The 26,610-nt window shown below is 44.2% G+C and overlaps 2 protein-coding genes across 6 annotated transcripts in view; one reads left to right on the forward strand and one right to left on the reverse strand.

Annotated features, from left to right (window-relative positions):
• Positions 1-5,604, reverse strand: part of c1d (C1D nuclear receptor corepressor) — a 44,050-nt gene extending 38,446 nt beyond the window's left edge. The window contains exon 1 of one of the 2 annotated variants that reach the window (XM_070889794.1): positions 5,348-5,584. In XM_070889794.1, the coding sequence (XP_070745895.1) occupies positions 5,348-5,566 (219 nt within the window). In that variant the 5' untranslated portion in view covers positions 5,567-5,584. Of the gene's footprint in view, positions 1-5,347 lie in introns of both variants that reach the window. The other variant, XM_070889795.1, reaches the window with a different exon arrangement.
• Positions 5,605-6,190: 586 nt separating this feature from the next.
• LOC139273207 (uncharacterized) overlaps positions 6,191-26,610 on the forward strand; it is a 234,970-nt gene continuing 214,550 nt past the window's right edge. For all 4 annotated transcript variants that reach the window (XM_070889796.1, XM_070889799.1, XM_070889798.1 and 1 more), the window contains exons 1-4: positions 6,191-6,449; positions 9,610-9,814; positions 15,162-15,328; positions 20,383-20,513. In XM_070889796.1, coding sequence (XP_070745897.1) covers positions 6,288-6,449; positions 9,610-9,814; positions 15,162-15,328; positions 20,383-20,513 — 665 coding nt within the window. In that variant the 5' untranslated portion in view covers positions 6,191-6,287. The remainder of the gene's footprint in view (positions 6,450-9,609; positions 9,815-15,161; positions 15,329-20,382; positions 20,514-26,610) is intronic.

Genomic DNA, 26,610 nt, shown 5'->3' on the forward strand with positions numbered 1-26,610 from the left:
GAAGTCCAAATACACCACATCCACTGGTTCCCCTTTATCCACCCTGTTCGTTACATCCTCAAAGAATTCCAGTAAATTTGTCAAACATGATTTCCCCTTCATAAATCCATGCTGACTTTGCTGGACCAAATTTTGCTTTTCCAAATGTCCTGTTACAGCTTCTTTAATAATGGACTCCAATATTTTCCCAACTACAGATGTTAGGCTAACTGGTCTATAGTTTCCTGTTTTTTGTATAGGGGCATTACATTTGCCTTACTACTAGAAAGGATTAAAAAGTATCTGTACAAATATCTACTATATTTTCAAGGCTCACTCTCTCTTCCCCACCCATCATTTGCAGTATTATGTGGTTCTTCTCATCGGTTTCTTGTCAACTTCTTTTCAGGGGTGTGAGAAAGTTTCAGTCTATCAATTATATCTTGATGTTTGGGGAAAGTTACAACCACAGCACAACCTCAGCTTCTTGTTGATCCAGAGTTGAGCTTCCAAATCCAAATCCTCTCCATCGCTGACTGCCTATTCCCACCTCCATAATCGCCCGTCTCTGCTCCCTACCTCAGCCCATCTGCTGCTGAAATCCTCATCGAGATTACCTCCAGATTCAACTACAGGGAACTCTCAATTATCCGTACACAGGTCCAACGGAAAACCGTTGTAACGGGATTTTAAATTCTGTTGCTAACAAGTGAAAAGACAGCCCCAAATAATTTGGAAAAATCTCCTTCCACTGTGCTCATTTGTATTTGCTCATTCTCTCTCTCTCACACACACACTCACTCTCTCCCTCCCTCTCTCTCACCGTAAAAATCACCCTCCTCTGCCCTCGTTTTGCTGGTGCGTGTGTGTGCGCGCTGTTGCAGCCGCTGTCTCTAGCGGCCGCCGCTGTCTCTAGCGGCCACCGCTGACGTTGGGAACGGGGGCAGAGCCAGCACCAGGTTCCAGGCACAGAACCTGCACATGCATGCTGGTAATGTCCAGCTTTTGTTACTGTTTGTATTGATTCATTAAAGTTTTAACTTACAAATGTAAACTCACCCTAACGATTGTATTTATTTAACTTTAAAATGTAGACTCACCGTAACGGAAAAATTGTTTACCCAGAATAGCCCAATCCCCGAGGGACCCGGATAATCGAGAGTTGTCTGCATTCCAATGCTCTTCTGGCCGGCGTCCCATCTTCCACCTGCAATTTTAAAATTCTAATTCTTGTGTTCAAATCTCTCCATGGCCCTCCCTCCCTATCTCTAAACTCCTCCAGCCCTACAACTCTTCGCGATCTTTGCGTTACTCCAATTCTGGCCAGTTACTCATCGCCAATTTGGTTCATCCCCCCCATTGGCGACTGTGCCTTCAGATGCCAAGGTCCTAAGCTCTAGACTGCCCTCCCTATCCCTCTCTACCTCCTTTAAGACACTTTGACCAAGCTTTTGGTCACCTGTCATGATAGCTCCTTATATGGCTTGGAGGCAAAGTTTATCTGAAAACGCAACTGTGAAGCAGATTGGGACATTTTACTAAGTTAAAGGTGCTCTACAAATACAAGTTGTTGTTTATATTGTGCCTTTCACATAAGACTCCCAGGATACATTACAGAAAGCAGCATTACAAGAGATAGCTGGAAACATGTTCAAAAATGGAGGTTCAGTTGGCAACACACTCACCTTAAAGCCAGAGGCTATGGGGTTCAATATTTGAGCACATAATCGAAGATCGAAGTTGAAATTTCATTGCAATACGGGGAGGGGAGGGCTGCATTGTCAGATGTGCCGTTTTTTTCCCAGATGGGTCATTAACTAAAGCCCCGTCCAGCCGGTCAGTCAACATTAAGTTTTACGACATGTTTTCAAAGAAAAGCAAAGATTTTTCTAGGTGCCCTAGACATTAATTTGTCAACCTACACCACCATCAGAACAGATTGATCATCATCTCACGGCTGTTTATGAAATCTTACAGTATCCAAAAATGGCTGCCAGATTTAGCCACATCGTAACTGTCTGCACTTCAAAAATTCATTGGCTGTGAAGTGCTTGGGGATGTCTGAACATTGTGAAAGGCATGGATGGTCAATCATATCAAACACCGCAGAGGGTTCAAGGAGGAATAACACACCACGGTAATGGTCATAAGCACAAGTGGTGATTTTGATCCCAGTGGTCTGTGATGTGGGTGAGATGGAAGTCAGTCAGATTGATGGATTCAAACAGGGAAATTGAGAGAGATGAGTGCATGGAACTGATTGGCCATAGCACATTCGAGGACTCGAGAAAAAAAAAGTTCGGATTATGGGGCAGTAATGAGAGAGGATAAGAGGTGAACTTTGAGGAAGAAACCATAGCAGCAGGTTTTAAAGTCACAAAATGTTGGAAATACTCAGCAGATCAGGCAGCATCTTTGAAATTCTAGCATTTTCTGTTTATATTTCAGCATCCATCTTCTAGATATTGAAAGGACCATTAAGTATTGGGATAAAAAACAAGAGAGGCAGCTTGTGTGGAGAGAAACAGGTTTTAGTGAAAGGTTATCGACTTGAAACAATAAGGGGAAAATTCCGGTCAGAGGCTTCCTTCGGACGAACACCTCTGAACCGAAAATACCCGGTGGCCCCAGAGGAATGTAGGATTCCGGTCTGAGGCCTTCATTCACTGCGCAGTATACGGAAACATGTCTTCCACGTACGCAAGTCTAGATTGGAATCACATGGGCCTGGACCACCAATCACTATCTAGTATTCTCATTGTCATCATCATAGGCAGTCCCTCGAAATCGAGGAAGACTTGCTTCCACTCAAAGTGAGTTCTCAGGTGACTGTACAGTCCAAATCAGGAATTACAGTCTCTGTCACAGATGGGGCAGATAGTGGTTGAAGGAAAGGATGGGTGGGGCTGGTGTGCCGCACACTCCTTCCGATGTCTGTGCTGGATTTCCGCATGCTCTCGGCAACGAAACTCGAGATGCTCAGCGCCCTTCCGGATGCTCTTCCTCTACTTCAGGCAGTCTTGGGCCAGGGATTCCCAGGTGCCAGTGGGAATGTTGCACTTTATCAAGGAGGCTTTGAGGTTGCCCTTGAAACGTTTCCTCTGCCCACCTGGGGCTTGCTTGCCGTGTCGGAGCTCCGAGTAGCGCGCTTGCTTTGGGAGTCTCATGTCGAGCGTTCGTCCGAAGGAAGCCTTCGACCGGAATTTTCCCCTTATTTTTTCAAGTCGATAATAATGGGAACTCCGTTTTTACGAGCTCCCATTACTATCAATGAGAATAACCCCCTAAAACAAGAAACACAACGCAATAAATAAAACATCTCACATACTTAAAATTAATTGAAATTGGTGCTGGGACCACAACGGTTTACAATATACATAGATGACCTGGAAGAGGGGACAGAGTGTAGTGTAACAATATTTGCAGATGACACAAAGATTAGTGGGAAAGCAGGTTGTGTAGAAGACACAGGAGAGGCTGCAAAGAGATTTAGATAGGTTAAGCGAATGGGCTAAGGTTTGGCAGATGGAATACAATGTCGGAAAGTGTGAGGTCATCCACCTTGGGAAAAAAAAACAGTAAAAGGGATTATTATTTGAATGGGGAGAAATTACAACATGCTGCGGTGCAGAGGGACCTGGGGTCCTTGCGCATGAATCCCAAAAAGTTGGTTTGCAGGTAATCAGGAAGGCGAATGGAATGTTGGCCTTCATTGCGAGGGGGATGGAGTACAAAAGCAGGGAGGTCCTGCTGCAACTGTACAGGGTATTGGTGAGGCCACACCTGGAGTACTGCGTGCAGTTTTGGTCACCTTACTTAAGGAAGGATATACTAGCTTTGGAGGGGGTACAGAGACGATTCACTGGGCTGATTCCAGAGATGAGGGGGTTACCTTATGATGATAGATTGAGTAGACTGGGTCTTTACTCGTTGGAGTTCAGAAGGATGAGGGGTGATCGTATAGAAACATTTAAAATAATGAAAGAGATAGACAAGATAGAGGCAGAGAGGTTGTTTCCACTGGTCAGGGAGATTAGAACTTGGGGGCACAGCCTCAAAATACAAGGGAGCCAATTTAAAACCAAGTTGAGAAGAAATTTCTTCTCCCAGAGGGTTGTGAATCTGTGAAATTCTTTGCCCAAGGAAGCAGTTGTGGCTAGCTCATTGAATGTATTCAAATCACAGAGAGATAGATTTTTAACCAATAAGGGAATTAAGGGTTACGGGGAGCGGGCGGGTAAGTGGAGCTGAGTCGACGGCCAGATCAGTCATGATCTTGTTGAATGGCGGAGTAGGCTTGAGGGGCTAGATGGCCTACTCCTGTTCCTAATTCTGATGTTCTTATGTTCTTATGAATGTAGTTAAATGTTTTAGAAAAAAAATATTTGGGGGAAAATGTTTTTAATATATTTTAATGGGTCAAATAAACTTACCTTAATGGACAGAGTTTTTAAATATAAAAATGAATGATTAAATTTAGTTTTCTTATGTTTTAAAAGTCTTACACAGGTAAAAGTAGGCTATACCAGGCCTAAGAGTTTAAAAGAATTCGCTGGGCAAGAGTTGGGCAAATAGCCTAATCTCTACCCCGCGGATGTCCTTCCTGCAGAGATCGTAGGATCTGTCTAAAGAAATTTTGACAGATCAGAAAAGCCGATTGCTGGCGCATGCGCATCGCGCGCCTAGAACTGGCTTTTGTGAGGCTTCGCCAGGTGCATGCAGTTTGTACACACCGGGCGAGGCCATCATTTTCAGCCCAATAACTCTATGTCTTGCTCCACAGAAGCTACCTGACCCGGAGTGTTTTCCCACATTTTCCCTTTTTATTTCAGATTTCTAGTATAATTTTTCACATTTGTATTAATTATTGGGATCTTGAGCAAGTGGAGTGTCACTCTTGCCTCCGAGTCAGAAGGTTGTGGATTCCAGTTCCACTCCAGAGATTCGAGCACAAAAATCGAGGCTGACACTCCTGTGCAGTGCTAATAGAGTGCTGCACTGCCAGGCTTACAGACGAGACATTAAACCAAGGCCCGTCCCTCTGCTCTCTCAGGTGGATGTAAAAGATCCCTAGGCACTATTGGAAGAGCAGGGGAGTTATCCCCAGTATCCTGGCCAATATTTATCCCTCAATCAACATCACTAAAAAAAAAGATTATCTGGTCATTATCACATTGTTGTTTGTGGGAGCTTGCTGTGCGCAAATTGGCTGCCACGTTTCCTACATTACAACAATGACCACACTTCAAAAAGTACTTCATTGGTTATAAAGCACTTTGGGATGTCCTGAGGTCCTGAGGTCCTGAAAGGTGCTATATAAATGAAAGTCCCTGCTTTCTTTTCTTGCTGACAGCAGGCCGTTCGTTACCTTCTGGAGCAGCTCACTCCTGGGAACGGACATCAGACTCTTCAACATCCCGTCGGCAGACTTTACAGATTCTTCAAACCCCACAAGAGACTCGTGAATTTCTGTCGGATATTCTTCACTTAAAGGCTCGGAAGCCGCCATGTTGCAGAGCCCCACAGGGACGTACAACCGCCTCCTGCACCGCCCGGGGGTGGAGCGAGCACGACCCTGAATGCGCATGTGCAGTAAATGCAGAGCATGCTGGTAATTGCAGTCATTTCTTGTCAGGTTTGGGAAATACCTAAGGCGTTAAATTGGAACAGACCGTTAGAAATACCAGTGTAATACAACATATAAATCAATATATTTGTGCCATGTCATAGAAGAATCGAATATTAGCTGTTTTAGAAACTCCGTCCCTTCATACGCATGTGCAAGACACTCAAGGCATGCTGGTAATTGTAGTCATGTTGTCACGTTCAGCAAGACGCGAAGCTTTAAATAAATTTACTAGTTTATCATGACGGCTAATTCAATACAAGTGTGCCCTGTGATAGAATAATCGAAAATTCGCTCTTTCGAATCCACGTCCCTTCATGCGCATGTGCGAGACTCGCAGGGCATGCTGGTATTTGTAGTCATTTCTTGGTGAAGAGTCGATACTTTAAATTAAGGGCAGTCCGTTGAAAATAAATCTACCACGTCTAATGCGATCTGGGTTTTTTTGCCGTGTAACAGAATAGTCGACTATTAACTGTTTATAAGCCATTTAATAAGAAACCTGACCCCAGTTTGCCCCCTCAGTCGGAGTTTGTCAGAGCCCCGTTACCATGGGAGCGGCGTCCTGTTGAGTTTGGACGGACGGTGAGCGGGGCGAGGTGCGGCCCAGCTGGGAGAGCGGACAACGTTGAAACCACTAATCTATGTCTTCATAGAATCGTTCCTATCGGAGCAGGAGGCCATGGATGACTGCGATTTAAGGATGCTCTCGGTTTCTCCCGGGACGTTAAAACCTATTTTTGTCCCCGATATCACTTTTTATAAAGTGACGATCGGCAGCAATACGGAGAAGCTTACCATCAATCCGGTGCCGAGCGGCAGCGGCGCCTCTTACCAGGTCATTGTAAGTGTCAGCCTGTTCCATCAGCAGTCCTTTAAAAAACTTCAGCAAAATACAATTCCAGTAATGCCAACCCCATCGTCTCGTATATCAAGAGACAAACTCTTTAAAAAATCGAGATTTGGTAATCATGAGTTGCTATTTTCTCTTCAGACATAAACCAATATAGATAGTGACAGTTGATAACACATAATTATTGGTTTATTTAATTTCTAACAAGTCAGAGTTCTTTACAGAAACAATATTACTGCATTCGAAAATGCTTTACACAGAAAAGTGTTTTTTAAAAAAAACCCTATCTGTTATTACCGCGTTGCTATGCATCTCAGTTTAAGGTCACGCGGGCTCCTCAGTCGGTCTGAGAGCAGGTTTTCAGCTCAGCTGAGGCCTCTCAGATCATCCCACTCCCGGGCAAATATCTCGGTCAACACATGACTTGCTCCCACACAGCCTTGGGTTGTACCCACAACTCCTTCACACCAGCCAGTACCCCACATCCCAGCCCATGGGAGCAAACCTCATTTCAATTTCTGGTAAGAATATTATTGTGAACTGGAACTACACAATAAGAATGTGCAGGGGGCTCATGGAGGTAAATCCCCTCCCCCAAACCTAGGCAAATTCCCTTTCTCTTCCCCCCCCCCCCCCAAAGGGGCAAAGCCCTGCTCTCCCATAGGAAACCCATAGGGTAGTCCTCTCCTCACAAAGGGGCAAATCTCCTTCCCCAAATTCCTATGTGGGCCCAATGAAGGTGACACCAATCCACTCCCGTCCCCTCCCAGATCCCTGGCGATCTCACCCCCAACCTAAGCTCCTCCATTACCTGCTGCCGCCACTGCCTACTGCTTGGGCTATCAGTGCTGGTTGGGAAGGGCCTATCTCCGCTCAAGCTGCAAACTCCAGATCCAACTCTTCACTCGGGCTGTTCTCACACCGAGCGGGTAGGCCCAGGTCTCGGACATGACTGAGATTGCCGGGCAAACTGGCACAATGCTTCGCGGGTAGCAGTCATGAGCCAATCAGGACACGGGACACTGCAGTAAATCATTTGCATCAGTACAGCAGCCAATCAGAGATGGAGAAATAGCAACTCATCAGCGACAGGGAAATAACAACCAATTAGTGTCAGCTAAATGGGTTTTCATGCTCCTCCAAATGACTGATATGCCTTGCCAGCAATCACTTCCCAAAAAATCCTGAGATTTCGGAATTTCATTGCGAGATCATGCTTTAGTTCACTCAGAAATTGTGTTGGCATTAGTGCAATTCAAACTTTGGCAGATGGAATGGGAGGAGACTCGTGGAGTATAAACACCAGCACAGACTAGTTGGGCTGAATGGTCTGTTTCTATGCTGTACATTCTATGTAACAACAACAATTTGGATTTATGTAGTTCTCTTTAATGTAGTAAAATGTCCGAAAGTGCTTTACAGGAGCGATTTATCAAACAACATTTGACACCAAGCCACTGAAAGGAAATATTGGGCCAAAAAAGCTTAATCATAGAAGTAGGTTTTAAGCAGCATCCTAAAGGAGGACAGAGAGTTGGAATGGTTTAGGGAGAGACTTCCAGAGCTTCATGCCTAGGCAGCCTTGGGTGATACAAACAAAATCCACCAAGTAACTATTTTCACTTATACCAGGTTTTCCACCAAAAGTTGATTGTGTGCCAAGGAATAAATGGTAACTGGTGAAGATGTTGCAGTAATGCAACAGAGATTTCAGAGGCACATGCTGCGTTGGCCATGATGTCTGACACTCAATACAACCAGCCGGTACCTTTTTTATACTACTTTGCTCAAACTGCAATCCTCCTATCCAAGGAGAAGCACAATTTAGATGCTTTTGGTAGGAGCGTCGACATTCCCGAACCATTTGAATCAGCTAAAGGTAGGTTTAAAAATAGTTCAGGAGGCCTTGTGAGCATTTTTTAAAACAAATTTGACACCACACTGCAAGGGATACTCTATACTGTATCAAACCCAAGAATGTACAATTGTAGGCTTCCAGAATTTCCTGCCTCTGCTCACTGGAGTCAGCTTGAATTTATACAGGTACTGCAACTTCAGCATCACTGCAAAGTGGAAACCGCTATGTAGTGACATTAAAGTTGAAGTATAAATGTACTCTCAGAAAGATCAAGGGCAGGGAGGGGACACTAAATTGCATTGGACATTGATGATAGCACATAGCTGGGTATAAAATACAACATCTATTTTTGTATTTGAGGAGCAATTAATTTCTTTAGTGTTTTTCATTCTTCAAACATAACCAATCTGATGGAACAGATTTAATTATGTTTGAAATGTAGCCACTATTGTTTTCTAGGCAAACAAAGTAGCCAATATCATAGAATCATAGAAATTTACAGCACAGAAGGAGGCCATTTCGGCCCATTGTGTCCATGCCGGCCAATAAGAGGCTAGCCAACCTAATCCCACTTTCCAGCCTTACCCCCCAAAAATTAAAGGGAACATTGGTCTTGAATTCACAATCGTCTGACTTAGGGATAAGAGTGCTACAGTTGAGCCAAACTGACACTTTTGAGATATTGACCAGGAATTGTTCACATAACTGTCCCTCACATCGCCATATAAACATTACCTACCCTGAGTGTCACTCGGTGTCATTATCACCTTCACAGCTTGGGGAGAGAATTTATGGAGGTGTACAAGGTTCTTGACTTACTGGGTCAATGATCTCATTGTCAACTTCTATCTGGGATACGGTAGCATAGTGCTTATGTTACTGGATATGTAATCCAGAGGCCTGCACTAATGATCCAGAGATCCAGAGATCACGGTAACCGTGGAATTTACATTTGGTGGCCATGAAACGGATTGTCATAAAAACCCATCTGGTTCACTAATGCCCTTTCGGGGTGGAAATCTGCCGCCCTTACCTGGTCTGGCCTATATGTGACTCCAGACCCACAGCAATGACTCTTAACTGCCCTATGTAGTTCAAGAAGGCAGCTCACCACCACCTTCTCAAGGGCAATTAGGGATGGGCTATAAATACTGGTCTTGCCAGTGATGCCCACATCCCATGAATGAATTTAAAAAATAGGTAACAACAGCTTATCCAAATGATTGTGACAACAATAATTATCCACATAATATTCTGTAATTTGGTGAAATTATTGCTATTCTTTTCTTGTAGGGTGCAAATGGTGGTAAATTGATCACCCTCAAAGACGGTGTAAATAAAATTGAAGTTGATGTTTCTGCAGAAGATGGAACTCTGAAGCGGTATACAATAGAGGCAACCAAGCTCACTTCAAGCAGTCCATTTCTAAGTGAACTGAAAATAGCTGAAATGTTGCCACTTGACCCTACGTTTTCTATAAATGTGTATGACTATACATGTATGTGGGTAGTTTCTTTGATGAATGCTAAAAGTATATTGCCTCTGTAGTGTAGGTCAGTCACTTTATAGATAGCAGGACTGGAAAAACAAGAAATGTTTAGCATAAGAATGTACAATAAGAAAAAAAGAAAGACTTGCATTTCTATAGAGCCTGTCCTGACCTCAGACATCCCAAAGCAGTTTACAGCCAATGAAGCACTTTTGAAGTGTGGCCACTGTTGTAATGTAGGAAATGCTGCAGCCAATTTGCGCACAGCAAGCTCCCACAAATAGCAATTGATAATGACCAGATAATCTGGGTTTTTTTAATATTGATTGAGGGATAAATATTGGCTAGGGCACCCTGTTCTTCTTCGAAATAGTCATAGAATAGAATCATAAAAATTTACAGATTAGAAGGAGACCATTTTGGCCCAACGTGTTCTGGCCGGCCGACAAAGAGCTATCCAGCCTAATCACACTTACCAGCTCTTGGTCCGTAGCCTTGTAGGTTACAGCACTTCAAGTGCATATCCAGGTATTTTTTAAATGTGGTGAGGGTTTTTGCCTCTACCACTCTTTCAGGTAGTGAGTTCCAGACCTCCACCACCCTCTGGTTGGAAAGATTTCCCTTCACATCCCCTCTAAACTTCCTACTAATTACTTTAAATCTATGCCCACGGTTGTTGACCTCTCTGCTAAGAGAAATGGTCCTTCCTATCCACCCTATTGAGGCCCCTCATAATTTTATACACCTCAATAAGGTCTCCCCTCAGCCTCCTCTGTTCCAAAGAAAACAACCCTAGCCTATCTAATCTTTCCTCATAGCTAAAATTCTCCAGTCCAGGCAACAGCCTCATAAATCTCCTCTGTACCCTGTGATATTGTGTCCAGAACTGCACACAGTACTCTAGCTGTCTAATGCCCTAGGATCTTTTATGTCCACCTGAGAGAGCAGGTGGGGCCTCGGTTTAACATCTCATCTGAAAGACAGCACCTCCGACAGTGCAGCACTCCCTCAGTACTGCACTGGAGTGTCAGCCGAGATATTTGTGCTCAAGTCTGTGGAGTGGGACTTGAACCCACAACCTCCTGAGTCTGAGGCGAGAATGCTACCCACTGAGCCACAGCTGTCACTGTAATAAATAACAAGCTCATTAAAACTGAAATTAAGATTTCTACCCCTCATCATCCGGTTGTCCGCTCTGTCAGAGAGTCTTAGTAATTTCTGTGCTGTTACAGTTCGGCCTGCTTTGTTTTTCAGTGATTGTACAGTGCTGCCCGTGAGTGAATGTTGTTTCCACAAACAGGAAGTACACTTTTTATGAGCACTGCCTTCAGAGGTTGCAGAGCCCAGGATTAACAAATGCTTTGGTGACATTCATTGATCTCATTAAGGTGTGCAGCCACGCGGTGGTCTAGTGGTTCTGTACAGGCCGCGCACCGGCTTTTCAATGGGAATAACCACGCATGCGCGAAGATTTGAATGGGACCTGGGTGTCCTTGTACACGAATCACTGAAAGTTAACATGCAGGTACAGCAAGCAATTAAGAAAGTAAATGGTATGTTGGCCTATATTACAAGAGGCTTTGAGTATAAGATTACTGCAATTATATAGGGCCCTGGTGACACCGCACCTAGAGTACTGTGTACAATTTTGGTCTCCTTATCTAAGGAAGAATATACTTGCCATTGAGGGAGTGCAACAAAGATTCACCAGACTGATTCCTGGGATAGGGGGGATTGTCCTATGAGGAGAGATTGAGTAGACAAGGCCTATATTCTCTAGAGTTTAGAAGAATGAGAGGTGATCTCATTGAAACATACAAAATTCTTACAGGGCTTGACACAGTAGATGCTGGGAGGATGTTTCCCTAGGCTGGGGAGTCTAGAACCAGGTGTCACAGCCTCAGAATAAGGGGCTGGCAATTTAGGACTGAGATGAGGAGATATTTCTTCACTCAGAGGGTGGTGAATCTTTGGAATTCTCTACCCCAGAGGGCTGTGGATGATCAGTCACTGAGTATATACAAGACAGAGATTGATAGATTTTTGAATATTAAGGGAACCAAGGGATATGGGGATAGTGCAGGAAAGTGGAGTTGAGGTACAAGCAGAGCAGGTTCAAAGGGCTGAATGGCCTACTCCTGCTCCTAATTCTAATGTTCTTATGTACTTGTGAAGCAGAATTTGAAAGTTAAGCAAACATGGTAGTACCAACAGCCATCTGATCTGTTGCAGAAATATGGCCACACCTAACTTAATTTTTATATTCGATTTAATAGATTCTACACTGAAATTACAATCTCCAAAGCTGCTGTAAATTCCACAATAGTACAATATCCAATTTATACACACAGTGAGAGGTTAGGATTTCAACCAGCTGATATAGTATGTAAATTACAACTTGTCAACCTGTAAATTATGGGATTTTAAAACATGAATTGAGAACAGATGAGTGAATCATTGAGTAATGCTGTAGGGGAGAGGGGGCAACAATTTGGGACAGAAAAACAAAAATAGCTGTGGATAGATTGGCGAATGATACTTAAGGGGTTGACAGTGGATGGGCAATGACAGAACATTTAGAGACCGCATGGATGAACTACAACAATTGTACATCCCTGTCTGACGAAAAAATAAAAAAGGGAAGGTGGCTTAACCGTGGCTATCAAGGGAAATCAGTGATAGTATTAAAGCCAAGGAAGTAGCATACAAATTGGCGAGAAATAGCAGCGAACCCGGGGACTGGGAGAAATTTAGAACTCAGCAGAGGAGGACAAAGGGTTTGATTAGGGCAGGGAAAATAGAGTACGAGAGGAAGCTTGCAGGGAATATTAAAATGGACTGCAAAAGCTTCTATAGATATGTAAAGAGAAAAAGGTTAGTAAAGACAAACGTAGGTCCCCTGCAGTCAGAATCAGGGGAAGTCATAACTGGGAACAAAGAAATGGCAGACCAATTGAACAAGTACTTTGGTTCGGTATTCACGAAGGAGGACACAAACAACCTTCCAGATATAAAAGGGGTCAGAGGGTCTAGTAAGAAGGAGGAACTGAGGGAAATCCTTATTAGTTGGGAAATTGTGTTGGGGAAATTGATAGGATTGAAGGCCAATAAATCCCCAGCGCCTGATGGTCTGCATCCCAGAGTACTTAAGGAGATGGCCTTGGAAATAGCGGATGCATTGACAGTCATTTTCCAACATTCCATAGACTCTGGATCAGTTCCTATGGAGTGGAGGGTAGCCAATGTAACCCCACTTTTTAAAAAAGAAGGGAGAGAGAAAACAGGCAATTATAGACCGGTCAGCCTGACATCGGTAGTGGGTAAAATGATGGAATCAATTATTAAGGATGTCATAGCAGCGCATTTGGAAAGCGGTGACATGATAGGTCCAAGTCTGCATGGATTTGTGAAAGGGAAATCATGCTTGACAAATCTTCTGGAATTTTTTGAGGATGTTTCCAGTAAAGTGGACAAGGGAGAACCAGTTGATGTGGTGTATTTGGACTTTCGGAAGGCTTTCGACAAGGTCCCACACAAGAGATTAATGTGCAAAGTTAAAGCACATGGGATTGGGGGTAGTGTGCTGATGTGGATTGAGAACTGATTGTCAGACAGGAAGCAAAGAGTAGGAGTAAATGGGTACTTTTCAGAATGGCAGGCAGTGACTAGTGGGGTACCGGAAGGGTCTGTGCTGGGGTCCCAGCTGTTTACATTGTACATTAATGATTTAGACGAGGGGATTAAATGTAGTATCTCCAAATTTGCGGATGACACTAAGTTGGGTGGCAGTGTGAGCTGCGAGGAGGATGCTATGAGGCTGCAGAGTGACTTGGATAGGTTAGGTGAGTGGGAAAATGCATGGCAGATGAAGTATAATGTGGATAAATGTGAGGTTATCCACTTAGGTGCTAAAAACAGAGAGACAGACTATTATCTGAATGGTGACAGATTAGGAAAAGGGGAGGTGCAACGAGACCTGGGTGTCATGGTACATCGGTCATTGAAGGTTGGCATGCAGGTACAGCAGGCGGTTAAGAAAGCAAATGGCATGTTGGCCTTCATAGCGAGGGGATTTGAGTACAGGGGCAGGGAGGTGTTACTACGATTGTACAGGGCCTTGGTGAGGCCACACCTGGAGTATTGTGTACAGTTTTGGTCTCCTAACTTGAGGAAGGACATTCTTGCTATTGAGGGAGTGCAGCGAAGGTTCACCAGACTGATTCCCGGGATGGCGGGACTGACATATCAAGAAAGACTGGATCAACTGGGCTTGTATTCACTGGAGTTCAGAAGAATGAAAGGGAATCTCATAAAAACGTTTAAAATTCTGACGGGTTTAGACAGGTTAGATGCAGGAAGAATGTTCCCAATGTTGGGGAAGTCCAGAACCAGGGGTCACAGTCTAAGGATAAGGGGTAAGCCATTTCGAACTGAGATGAAGAGAAACTTCTTCACCCAGAGAGTGGTGAACCTGTGGAATTCTCTACCACAGAAAGTTGTTGAGGCCAATTCACTAAATATATTCAAGGAGTTAGATGTAGTCCTTACTACTAGGGGGATCAAGGGGTATGGCAAGAAAGCAGGAATGGAGTACTGAAGTTGCATGTTCAGCCATGAACTCATTGAATGGCGGTGCAGGCTCAAAGGGCCGAATGGCCTACTCCTGCACCTATTTTCTATGTTTCTATGACATGCAATATATCTTATAGATATGTGAAAATGCCATTAGAAACTTGTTAAAACTACAAGTAATGCAAATATGCAAAGGCATTGAAATACCATGTTTGCTTCATTCTACTTGATATAAAGTTTTGGTGATCATTTGTAACCAAGAGCTTTGAATAGTCAAAATAACTCAGCAAAAAGTTCTCTGGCGGGCTCATTCATGGACCAAGTGCATTTGCAGATGCAACCCTTTTTTAAACGTGTCTCCTATGCAAAAGATATATATATATAATATATATATTCTTTTAAAGAAGTGCATTGAGAACAAAAACTTTAGGATCTTTATCCAATATTTTATAATAAATGACATTTTACTTTACAGTTTATGAATTTGCATGGAATGCTGAAATATGAAGTTGTTCCCTGTTAGACTGTCGCTAAGAACTGTGTATGTGTGTGCGGGCAGGTAGGGAGTCTCAATTAGCCTCAGGAATATATGTAGGTTGTTGGATCGGAGAGGTGTTGCAATCCATCTAGTTGTATTCTAATTATATATATATATGCATGCATGTGTATAATACTACAATATGTGTGTACACTAGAGTTAAAGCAGTTTGGAGTTATGAAACTATTATTCAATGCAGTGGAATTCTAATTTCACATATTAAAATTTATTCTCTTAACATATTAGGTACAGCACCACTCGATATGATTACTGTAAATGTTCAACCAATCGTCCCAGACGTTCAAATGAAAATTACTGTTAATGGGTCGAATATTGCTAAACCAGTATACCTATCTGTAGGAAATACCAAAGTGGAAGTGCATGTTACATCAGCAGATGGCGCTAAATCACAGGTACAATGCAATCAATTTACTCGTCTAAAGTTTCCTATAATTTGTTATTTTCTAGCAATGTGAAGGCATTTGGCATCATTTTACAAAATAAACCTGATGCAATAATTTTACATAGTATTACATAGGGGCTGAAATTCATTACCTCACTGCCCACTGCCACCCATTCCCACCGACATTCCTCGTCAAGATCCGGCCAGTGCCACTTTCAAGGTGATCTGAAGCGGGCGGGAGGGGAGAGCCGCCGGGAACCACCCGCTGACATCAGCTGAGCTCCCAAATTCCTGCGGGTGGGAGTCGGTGGCAGAATGAGGGTGGACCACAGGTTGGAGGCTGGTCTGTCCCTGAGGGTAAGTATGAAGAACCTGAAAAAAAGGTAAGTGAACATTTAAAAAACAAAATTCAACAGCAACTTACCTGCATGGGGTCCCCTGAAGGTCTTCAGATAGTTTTTTTATTTTTTATTGGTGATTTTTTTTTCCAGGTCTTCAACCCTCCATGGGCTCGACTCCATTCTCAGTGGCACATGGGCATCAAGCGCCTCTGCCGCCGAGAATGTGACTTCCTGCCCGCTACCACCCAGATTGACAGCGTACGTCGTCCATTTGCCACCCGCCGACCTTCGAGGGACCTCGGCCATGAATATCCCGCCCAAAGTACCGTCCGGTACCTCGGAAGCCATCGGTGACACTTAGGTGGGCGGAGGCCTTGATGAAAATCAGCCCCATAGTATTTACAGCACAGAAACAGATCATTCGGCCCAACAGTTACATGCCAGTATTTATGCTCCACATGAGCCTCCTCCCATGCTTCTTCATCTAACCCCATCAACATATCCTTCTATTTCTTTCTCCCTCATGTTTATCTAGCTTCCCCTTGATGCCTTTATCAATGCTAATCACCTCAACTACTCTTTGTGGTAGTGAGTTCCACATTCTAATCACTCACTGGTTAAAGAAGTTTCTCCTGAATTCCCTACTGGATTTATTCGTGACTATTTTATATTTATGGCCCCTAGTTCTGGTCTCCCCCACAAGTGGAAACATCTTTTCTATATCTTCCCTATCGAACCCTTTCATAATCTTAAAAACCTTTATTAGGTCACCCCTCAGCCTTCTCTTTTCTGGAGAAAAGATCCCCAGCCTGTTCAATATTTCCTGATAGATATAACCTCTCAGTTCTGGTATAATTCTATTACATAAAAACAGAAAATGCTGTAAATACTCAGCAGGTCAGACAGCATCTGTGGAAAGAGAAACAGAGTTACTGTTTCAGGTCGATGACAGCAGTGGTCCCAGCACCGATCCCTGTGGAACACCACTTGTCACCTTTAGCCAGACTGAGTAACAGATTTTTTGTTTGTTTTAAAAGGTCCTTCATATTCAAAAGTATTGTGTGTAACTGATTTAGCAAAATTTTCTTTTTTATTTTCTTTACTTGGGTCATTTAAGCTCATTCTTGTGGTTATGGTACTGGACTAACAACCCAGAAGTTAGGAGTTCAAATGACATCATGGCAAATTGTGAAATTGAATTCAGTAATTTAGGTTATTTGTGGACTAATAGCATAAGATTACCATGAAAGCTGCCAGATTGTTGTAGAAACCCAACTGGTTCACTAATCCCTTCAGGAGGAGTGTGCCACCTCTAAGTGATTTGGCTTACATGTGATTCCAGCCCCATTACCATGGAGTTAACTCTTAAATGCCCTCACAGCAACTAGGGATGAGTAGCAAATACTAGGTTCCCAGAGTTGCCCATACCTTCAAGAACAATTTTACAAAAATTCTGAATCCTCCTTCAGGTGGCAGGGTGGGAGAATCTGGATGATGGATTTCAGACTGTGAACGCTCATAGAAGAAGGGTTAAATTATGAGGAGATTACAACAATTTGCATTTATATAGTACCTTTAATGTAGTAAAACATCCCAAGGCACTTCACAGAAAATTTGACACCGAGCCACATAAGGAAAAATATGGGCAGGTGACCAAAAGCTTGGTCAAAGAGGTAGGTTTTAATGAGCATCTTAAAGAAGGAAAGAGAGGTAGAAAGATGGAGAGGATTAGGGAGGGAATTCCAGAGCTCAGGCGCTCTGCAGCTGAAGGCACGATCGCCAATGATGGAGCGATTAAAATCAGAGCTGATCAAGAGGCCAAAATTGGAGGGGTGCAGATGTCTCGGAGGGCAGCAGGGCTGGAGGAGGTTACAGAGATGGGGAGGGGAGAGACCATGGAGGGATTTGAAGACAAGGATGAGAATTTTAAAATTTAGGCATTGATTAACCGGGAGCCAATGTAGGTCAGCGAACACAGGGATGATGGGTGAACGGGACTTGGTGTGAGTTAGGATATGGGCAGCAGAGTTTTGAATGAGCTAAAATTTATGGAGGGTGGAAGATGGGAGGCTGGCCAGGAGTGTGATGGAATAGTCAAGTCTAGAGATAACAAAAGCACGGATGAGGGGTTCAACAGCAGATGAGCTGAGGCAGGGGCAGAGTCGGGCGATGTTACGGATGTGAAAATAGGCGGTCTTAGTGATGGTGCGGATATGTGGTTGGAAGCTCATCTCGGGGTCAAATATGACATCAAGGTTGCGAACAGTCTAGTTCAGCATCAGACAGATGCTAGGGAGAGGGATGGAGTCAGTGGCTATGGAACAAAGTTTATGGCGGGGAACAAAGATAATGGCTTTGGTTTTCCCAATATTTAGTTGGAGGGAATTTCTTCTCATCCAGTATTGGATGTCGGACAAGACGTCTGACAATTTAGAGACAGTGGGATGGGTCAAGGGAGGCTTAAGAGGTGGTGGTGGGATAGAGCCGGGTGTCGTCAGCGTTCATGGGGAAACTGATGCTGTGTTTTTGGATGATGTCACCAAGGAGCAGCATGTAGATGAGAAATAAGAAGGGGCCAAGGATAGATCCTTGGGAGACACCAGAGGTAATGGTGCACGACTTGGAAGAGAAGCCTTTGCAGGTGATTCTCTGGCCACGAAAGGATAGATAAGAATGGAACCAGGTGAGTGCAATGCCATCCAGCTGGACCACAGAAGAGAGGTGTTGGAGGAGGTGGTATGGTCAACCATGTCAAAGGCTGCAGACAGGTCGAGAAGGATGAGGAGGCTTGTATTTCCTGAAATATCAACGGTTAAGGGGTGATTTCATTGAAGTTTTTAGGATTTTGAAAGGAATTGATAAGTTGGCGAGAATTTTTTTCAGCTGGTGGGGGAGTCTAGGACAAGAGGACATAACCTTAAAATCAGAGCTAGGCCATTCAGGAGAGAGTTAAGAAACATTTCTTCATGCAAAGAGTGATGGAAGTGTGGAACGCTCTCTCCCACAAAAAGCAGTAGATGCCAGCTCAATTAATAATTTTGAATCCGAGATCGCTAAATTTTTGCTAGCCAAGGGTATTAAGGGATATGGAGCCAAGATGGGTGGATGGAGTTAGGATACAGATCTTAGAAAGAAAGAAGGAAGGATGGAGTAAGGAAAGATATATCTTTGCATTGCAAACTGAGTCAAACTGACACATAATGATAAGTCTGTTTTTGTTTTATTATTTTCATTGTTCTTCAATTCAGTCAGAAAGTACTCAATAGTTCTCCTGGCTGTACCAGACTTGGCTCAGTAGGAGCACTCCTAGTTTTGAGCCAGAAGGTCATGGGTTCAAGTACCACTCCAGATACTTAAGCACATAATTTAAGCTGACACTTCAGAACAGTACTGAGGGAGTGCTATTCTGTAGGATGTACTGACTTTTTGATGAGACATTAAACCGAGGCTCGACTCAGGTGGCTGTAAAAGATCCCATGGCACTATTCAAAGAAAAGCAGCAGAGTTCTCCAAATGTACTCAATCAACATCATTAAAACAGATTAATTATGTTATGCGGTTTGTGAAACATTCCAGAGCACAAATTGGCTCTTGTGTTTCCTACATTACAACAGTGACTGCACTTCAAAAGTATTTCATTGGCTGTAAAGAACTTTGTGACATCGTGAGGGTGTAAAAAGTGCTTTATAAATGTGAATTCTCTTTTTGCTTTTTATCAGTAATTGATGTCCCCTTTAGACAACCTTACCAGCCCACCCACACCTGTCTAGCCCCACGCTCTGGAATTCCCTTCCTAAACCCCTCCGTGTCTCCATTTCCCTCTCCGCCTTTAAAATCCTCCATAGAGCCCACCCCTTTGAGCAAGTATTTGATCACCATTCTCAATATATCGTTCTTTGGGCTTGGCATCCTTTTTTTGATTATGCCTCTATGAAGCAATTTGCGAATATTTTCTATGCAATAGGCATTATATAAATGCAAGTTGATGTTGTACAATGTTTCCTATAATGGTAAGAGCACCAGTGCAGTTGAAATGACTCAAAGTGTTTGCCATTGAAAGCAGTGACAGCCTCCTGAATGGAATTTGAAAAGTGCTAATGGTGGCAAGTATAAACAGTTTGGTCTGGTGTTATGTCAAGTCTGTCATTTTGGGGGACTGGCCAACAGCCCGCTGTACAGGCCACCAGTATGGATTTTGGCACTGCTGGCCTATAGTCACCTCCTCCAACAATCAGCAAAAGTCTGAGATCAGTCTGGCAAAGGTCATTATACTGCTTATAGAGTCAGCTCTTAAAAAAAAAATGAAAGGAAGACTTGCATTTATATAGCGCTTTTCACGACCCTAGGACATCCCAAAAAGCTTTACAGCCAATTAAGTACTTTTGTAGTGTAGTCACTGTTGTAATGTAAAAGTGCAGTAGCCAATTTGCGCACAGCAAGCTCCCACAAACAGCAATGTGATAATGACTAGTTAATCTGTTTTTTGTTTTTTAGTGAAGTTGATTGAGGGATAAATATTGACCAGGACATTGGCAATAATTAGTTTGCTCTTCTTCGAATGGTGTGATGGGATCTTTTACATCCATCCAAAGGACAGCACCTCTGATAGTGCAACACTCCCTCAGTATAGCACTGGAGTGTCAGCCTAGATTTTTGCGCTCAAGTCAAACCAGCCCAAGAAAGAGGCCTGTTAAAATAATCATTTTAAAACTTTTCTGAATAGATATATCGGATCATTGTCGTCCGGGTGCAGTTTCCATGGTATATAAATTTCACAAATCCCAAAGATATCTTAGACTACGAGTGCCCAGTAACTCTTAAGGCTTTCTACAAGCCTGTCTCTATCAAAGGAAGGTAAGAAAGTTTTCTAGAACTTATTGACTTAAATTTACTGATTAACCTTTTCTCTTCCCCTTTTAGGTCCCCTGTTCTACATTAAGGAAGGGCAGAATGGCCACCATTAATTTGCTTGGAGCCAGTCATACCTATTTTCAATAATTTTAGCAAAATACATTTTTTTTAAAGTATTTTATTTTGGTCGAATTGACTATTTTGGCTTTCTTGTGGGGTAAACAACTTGGTGACAATTTCCTACAAACTGAAGCCAGTATTTTTAATTCTTTGCTGCATTGAATTAGTACAACCAGGTCTAACGACAAATTACAATCACAGTAAATTGCTTTCTGGATAGCATGTACGATGCCTCCTATGTCTTCTGTCAATTTGGAATACTTGAACATTTTGTACAGGTTAAGCTCCTAGTCAAATGTATTTACACTTAAAAATGATTTACGGAAGTAAAAAAAAAACAGCAAAATAACAGCACAATGCTTGTTTACAAGAACTAGAGATAGTCCACAAGAGGCAAATCTACCCTTTTCAGAATGATGCTTTCAGCTTTTCTAACAGTTTTTAGAATACACCGCTTTGGGCTGGATTATCGGCTCGTTGACGCCTGTTTTTGCCCCAGAAGGGCAGCAATGGCAGCGGTAAGCTCTTCCGAGCAGGTGGCCAGGGTCCAGCACCCTTCCAGGGTTTTTGGAGCCGGTTTCGGTGGGGTGCGGAAGAGGTGAGTTAGTGTGCAACACCCCTGGTTGTGACAAGGCTCAATTTTTGGCTCCTGCCTGATCTGTTGCGCTCCATAGAGTGCCATGCTGGGACCGTCTGTGAAAGCTAGCAGTCCAAGCTGTGCAGCAGCTGCTGTGAGATAAGTAATGTCAACCTCAGGTAAGTGTGATTGTTTTTTTTTTTGTTGTGGTGGCTTGACATATGTATTTAGTATTTGAGTTATTTCAGAATGTTTTTGAAGATTTCTTTGCTATTTTCTCCTCAGACCTCTCTTAGAGCGCTCCAAGGCCGGCTGTTTAGCTCGGGTTTTTCGTATGCTCAGCCGGCCTAGCGCCCAAAGAAAGGTGTGCAGTGCTTCCCTTAGCGCTCCACCCGACACTCTGGGCCCAACTGCCAAATTTTGCTGACTGAGGTACAAACTATTCCCAGGCACAAACTTTACCGCTCCGCCGTCAATACCGCCCCGAAATGAGAAAAGCCGAAAATCCAGTCTTTTACTTTTTAGATAAGACAGATGTGCCTTCTCTTGTTGTTTGGTAAACATTTTCCAGTCTCAATGTATATTTCAGAATGAGATGTTACATGTGGAATATGTTGAGTTTCCAAACACTCTGAATGTTCTATTTGGCCTTCACTAAAATTTAAAACTAACAACGTAACCTCTGGTCTTTTTTAAGTAAAATAAAACTGAGAAGCTACTGTTACAAGAAGAGGGTAAGGAGGACCTAATAGACATTTTCCAAATTATGAAAGGGTTGAAAGTGTAAATAATGGATAATTATTTCCATTGGTTGGTGAATGACATTAAACTCAGGATAGGTATTATAAGGAAATTGTTAAGGGATTATTTTCCACAAAGGGTTCTTAGGATATGGAATCCTTCCTTTGTATTGAATCAAATTAATCACAACATTTAAGAGGGAATTAGGTAAATGCCTGAGGAAGAAAAATATTAAAGGGTAGAGGGAAAGGAGGACGATTGGAAAAAGTGGATAGCTCTAAAAAGAAACACTTGCATTTACATAGCGCCTTTCACAACCTAAGGACATCCCAAAGCACTTTACAGCCAATGAAGTACTTTTGAAGTGTAGTCACTGTTCTAATGTAAGAGTTGTAGTGTTGTAATCTAGTGGGGAAGATAGCACCAACAAAGGCACAAAGAGTCAATTGGCTTCTTCCTGTACCAGATATTTCTATGACTTTGCATACCTTATTGACTAGTGATCTTTTTGAAAGGTAAAGCACAGCTATACATGTCTAATAAAGGCAGTGAGTTACAATGGCAATGGACCCTTCCTCTGGAATCCCACCAGCAACCTGCTGTGTTTTAGCTATTTCTAACTGCATTGTTTAGTGGTTATTTTTGTTATGTCCAGAATAAATTCACAGGACTATATCGCAAGCTCAAACTGTTGTGACCTTGGTCTTTTTATTCAGACTCCAGAGTGAGGAAGCAGCATGGTGAATCACCTTTTATACCTGCTTGCGCCAGAGTGCACAGGTGACCCTTAGGTCTCCCAGAGATGTGCCCTCTAGTGGCAAGTCTTACATTTGGGTAAGATCTACATACATACATAACATCACTCCCCCCCAAAGTCTTATTGTGCAAGTTATTTGCAGGCTGAGGCGATCTGGCGCCCCGTGCCCCGGGATCGATCGCCTGAGTTGAAATGCTGATACGGTGGGTTCATCCTCGTGGTTGACTGCGAAGTTGATCGTGTTAGTGTGTCGCTGGGGGCTAGGTCCTTTCACAGTGGTTCCTGGTTATCTGTCGTTCACAATTTGGTCTTGTCCAACTGCTTTACTCGTTAGCCCGGTACATGGTTTCACAATCAAACACTCCGTTTTCATCACATACACTCCATTCCCCCCCTTGACTAATGCGGTGTTAGCGGCCCAACTGGGGCCCTGAACATGGTCTACATCACTTATTCTGATGTCGTGTGGAGGGGCCGTGCAATTATGGCATTCTTTGCTGATGGCATACGGAAAGTTCGGTTCTGAGTAATTCCGTCTGCTGATTGCGTAGCACCCAGGATAGCCGGGTCTGTAGGGAGTCTACTGTGACACGCGTGGTGCTAGGTTTAGTGATTTGGGTGATGACCCTGAGGTCTGGCAAGCCCAGGATGGCCGCAATAGCCTTGAGACTTTCGGTAGTGGCGGGAGGCCTCGTGGTCCCCGTGGACCTTGGGCCGTAGTATGGGAGCCCTGGACCACCAACTGTGTGTAGGCGCCCTGCCTTGCTTTGCAATGTTGGAATGGGTCTATTGTCTCTGCGACGGATAGGTTGCCACATCCTGTCTAGCAGTTCACCTTTGGCAGGCAGTAACATGGGATCCTGGCTGGTCCAGGTCCTAAGCTGGGGGGCCGTTACGATTGACCCCTCGCTTTCTAGCACTTCCACGACCGCGAGTGGGTCTGCAGGCTGCGCCGTTTCCACCCCAGGGGTGGGCAACGGAGGCCAACTGAGAGCATAGGTGCTGCTCTTTGTGCCTGGCCCATGGCGGATCATGTTACAGTGCACAGACAGTGTTGGACATTCTCGAAAAAATGCATCGATAATGGTGCCTCTGCTCTCCCAAGCTTGTGAGATGAGCAGCTTGTCTGACTCGAGCACACATTGGGACACTCTTTTGTATGTCTCTTTAGTCCCGTGAACACAGGCTGCTGCTTTGTTTAACTTATTTGATACATGTTCAATCGTTTGGGGCTCGCCCGCTACTTTTGCTTGTTGCACAACACTCCCGACCCCGTGCGGTAACATCTCACTTGCTACGAATACTTTGTTAGATACATATACAACTGGTTGGGGTTTGCCTGCTACTTTGGCTTGCTGTACAACACACCCGACCCCGTGTGATCACACATCACTTGTTACAAGTACTTTGTCAGATACATATACGACCAGTTGGTGCTCGCCTGCTACCTTGGCTTGTTGTAAGGTATCCCCAACCCCATACAATGGTACATCATTGGCCGCGAAGGACCGCTCGCAAGGGTTACATGGTGCACACCATTTATTTGAGCATAGTGGGTTCCTGGCCTTCACCACGGCCGCCTCTTTACCTTTGCCCCAAACCCAGTCATATTTCTTGCTGGGCGGCACATTCCTCTGTTCCGTTGCGGCGACCTTCCATGGCCTGGACGCTCTCTCGTCCCATGGTCTGGACGCTCTCTTGTCCCATGGCCTGGTCACATCTCGTCACATGGCCTGGACGCCTTCTCGTCCCATGGTCTGGGCGCCCTCTCGTCCGTGTCAGTGATGCCGACTGCCGTGATCTTCCTCCCCAGCTATTTTGCCTCTGGCGTCGGGAAGACACATTCGGATCGTTTCGGCTGGAGTCCCACTCCGCATGGTGGACCTGGAACCTCTTCCATCGTCGCGAAAGGGTAGTCGACTTTGGGTGGTGGGTACCGCGCCTGTACCGCTGCTTGGTTGATCCTTACCTCCTCGTGGTTGTGATGAGCAGCCTGTGCCTCGGGGATCTGCAAATGGATCTATACTTCGATGCCTGGTTCAGCTGGAAGTGGGGGTTTGCTTGGCCTTTGAGAAAGGGAGGCCTCGTTCACCGGAGAAGGTACGCAGAGGTCTTCCTAGTTCCATCGAATCTTCCCCATCCATCTCCTGCCAAGCAGCGTTGGCCCATCACCTGAAACAATCCACAGTGGTAAATCGTGCACTGCTCCCTCATGGAATACTCTTATGTCCGCACTACTAATAACTGGTATCAGTTCCTTGGTGTAGGTGCACAGCTTTGCCTGAATTGGGATCAGCTCGGGTCGCTGTGCTTCGTCGTTCCACAGCCTCTCGAAAGCCTTCTGGTTCATAACTGATTGACTTGCCCCCGTGTCTAGTTCCATGGAGACTGGAGTGCCGCTAAATTCAACTTTTAACATTGTCGGAGGACTTTTGGTGGTGAAGGTGTATATCCCATATACTTCTTCATCCTCAGGTTCAGTTGCCTCTCCTGTTCATTCATCGTGATCCTCGCTGGATCAGTCGTCCTCTCCTGACTCTGCCACGTGGTGAGGCAGAGATCGTTTGCACATTCGCTGGAGATGCCCCATTGTTCCACAGTCCTTGCACACATAGGGCTTGAATCTACATTGATGAGCTCTATGACTGCCCCCGCAGCGCCAACATGGTGCTAATGGATATGTATTAATGCCCCAAGGCAGACTCTGAGTCACTCGTCACTCTAGGTCTAAGTCTGGCCTCTGCAATCGGGTAGGCCCTGCCCTGTGCCGTTCTGCCTGCTACAAACATTATTTTGTGCACGGTGCTTTGATTCTGTGAAGATATCTGTTTCATGTTATCACTCGTGGATATGAAGACTTGGGCTACCGTGATGGCCTTGCTCAGATCTAGGGATTCGGCAGACAGCAGTTTGTAAAGGATGACCTTGTGGCCAATTCCAAGCACGAAAAAGTCCCAAGGATCCTGCAAAGTCGCACTGCCCCACAAGGCGTCTTAGGTCGGTGACAAAACTCACTGCGTTCTGGCCCTCGGAGCGACGGTACATGTAAAAGCGGTACCTGGCCATCAGGATGCTCTCCTTTGGCTTGAGATGTTCCTTAGCCAGCGTACACAGCTCTGCGTAAGATTTGTCCGTTACTTTAACCGGTGCCAGCAAATATTTGAGGAGGTCATATACCAATGACCCACATACGATGAGGGGAATCGCCCTGCGCTTGGTCGCCGTCTCAGCCTTGTCCAATTCGTTGGCCACAAAGTACTGGTCGAGGCGCTCCACGAAGGCTTCCCAATCATCACCCTCAACAAATCTCTCAAGAATACCAACAGCAGCCATTACCGCATGAAAGTTCTTGATCTGTTACTCGTCGCCAATTTGTTATGTTCAGAATAATTCACAAAACTATATCGCAAACTGTTGTGACCTTGGTCTCTTTATTCAGACTCCAGAGTGAGGAAGCAGCATAGTGAATCACCTTTTATACCTGCTTGCCCCAGGGTGCACAGGTGACCCTGAGGTCTCCCACAGGTGTGCTCCCTAGTGGCAAGTCTTACACTTGGATAAGGTCTTCATACATACATAACAATTTTTTTTAAACCATTTATATCCAGGATTTGACTTAAAAAAGACAACTAAAACTTTGTAGAAAAAAAACAACTGCAATATCACCGGACTCTTTTGCAAAAATGTTGCTGCTTGGGGTTGTTTAAAATACAGTGACCAACAAACCCCTCCTGGGAACTCTCCCACAAGATGTCCTCCGACACATTGCCTTTTAGTCAGGAACTGAAAAGCAGGCAGGCCAGCAGTGTTTAATTGTGGAACCTGGAACTTTCCGGAAGTACACCCTCCCTCACATTGCCACGATAAGTCTTCAAAAGAAAATCAGGCAGGCCGGCAGTGTTTGA

This window comes from Pristiophorus japonicus, chromosome 9 (genome assembly GCF_044704955.1).
Source record: "Pristiophorus japonicus isolate sPriJap1 chromosome 9, sPriJap1.hap1, whole genome shotgun sequence".
NCBI classification, from domain to species: domain Eukaryota; kingdom Metazoa; phylum Chordata; class Chondrichthyes; family Pristiophoridae; genus Pristiophorus; species Pristiophorus japonicus.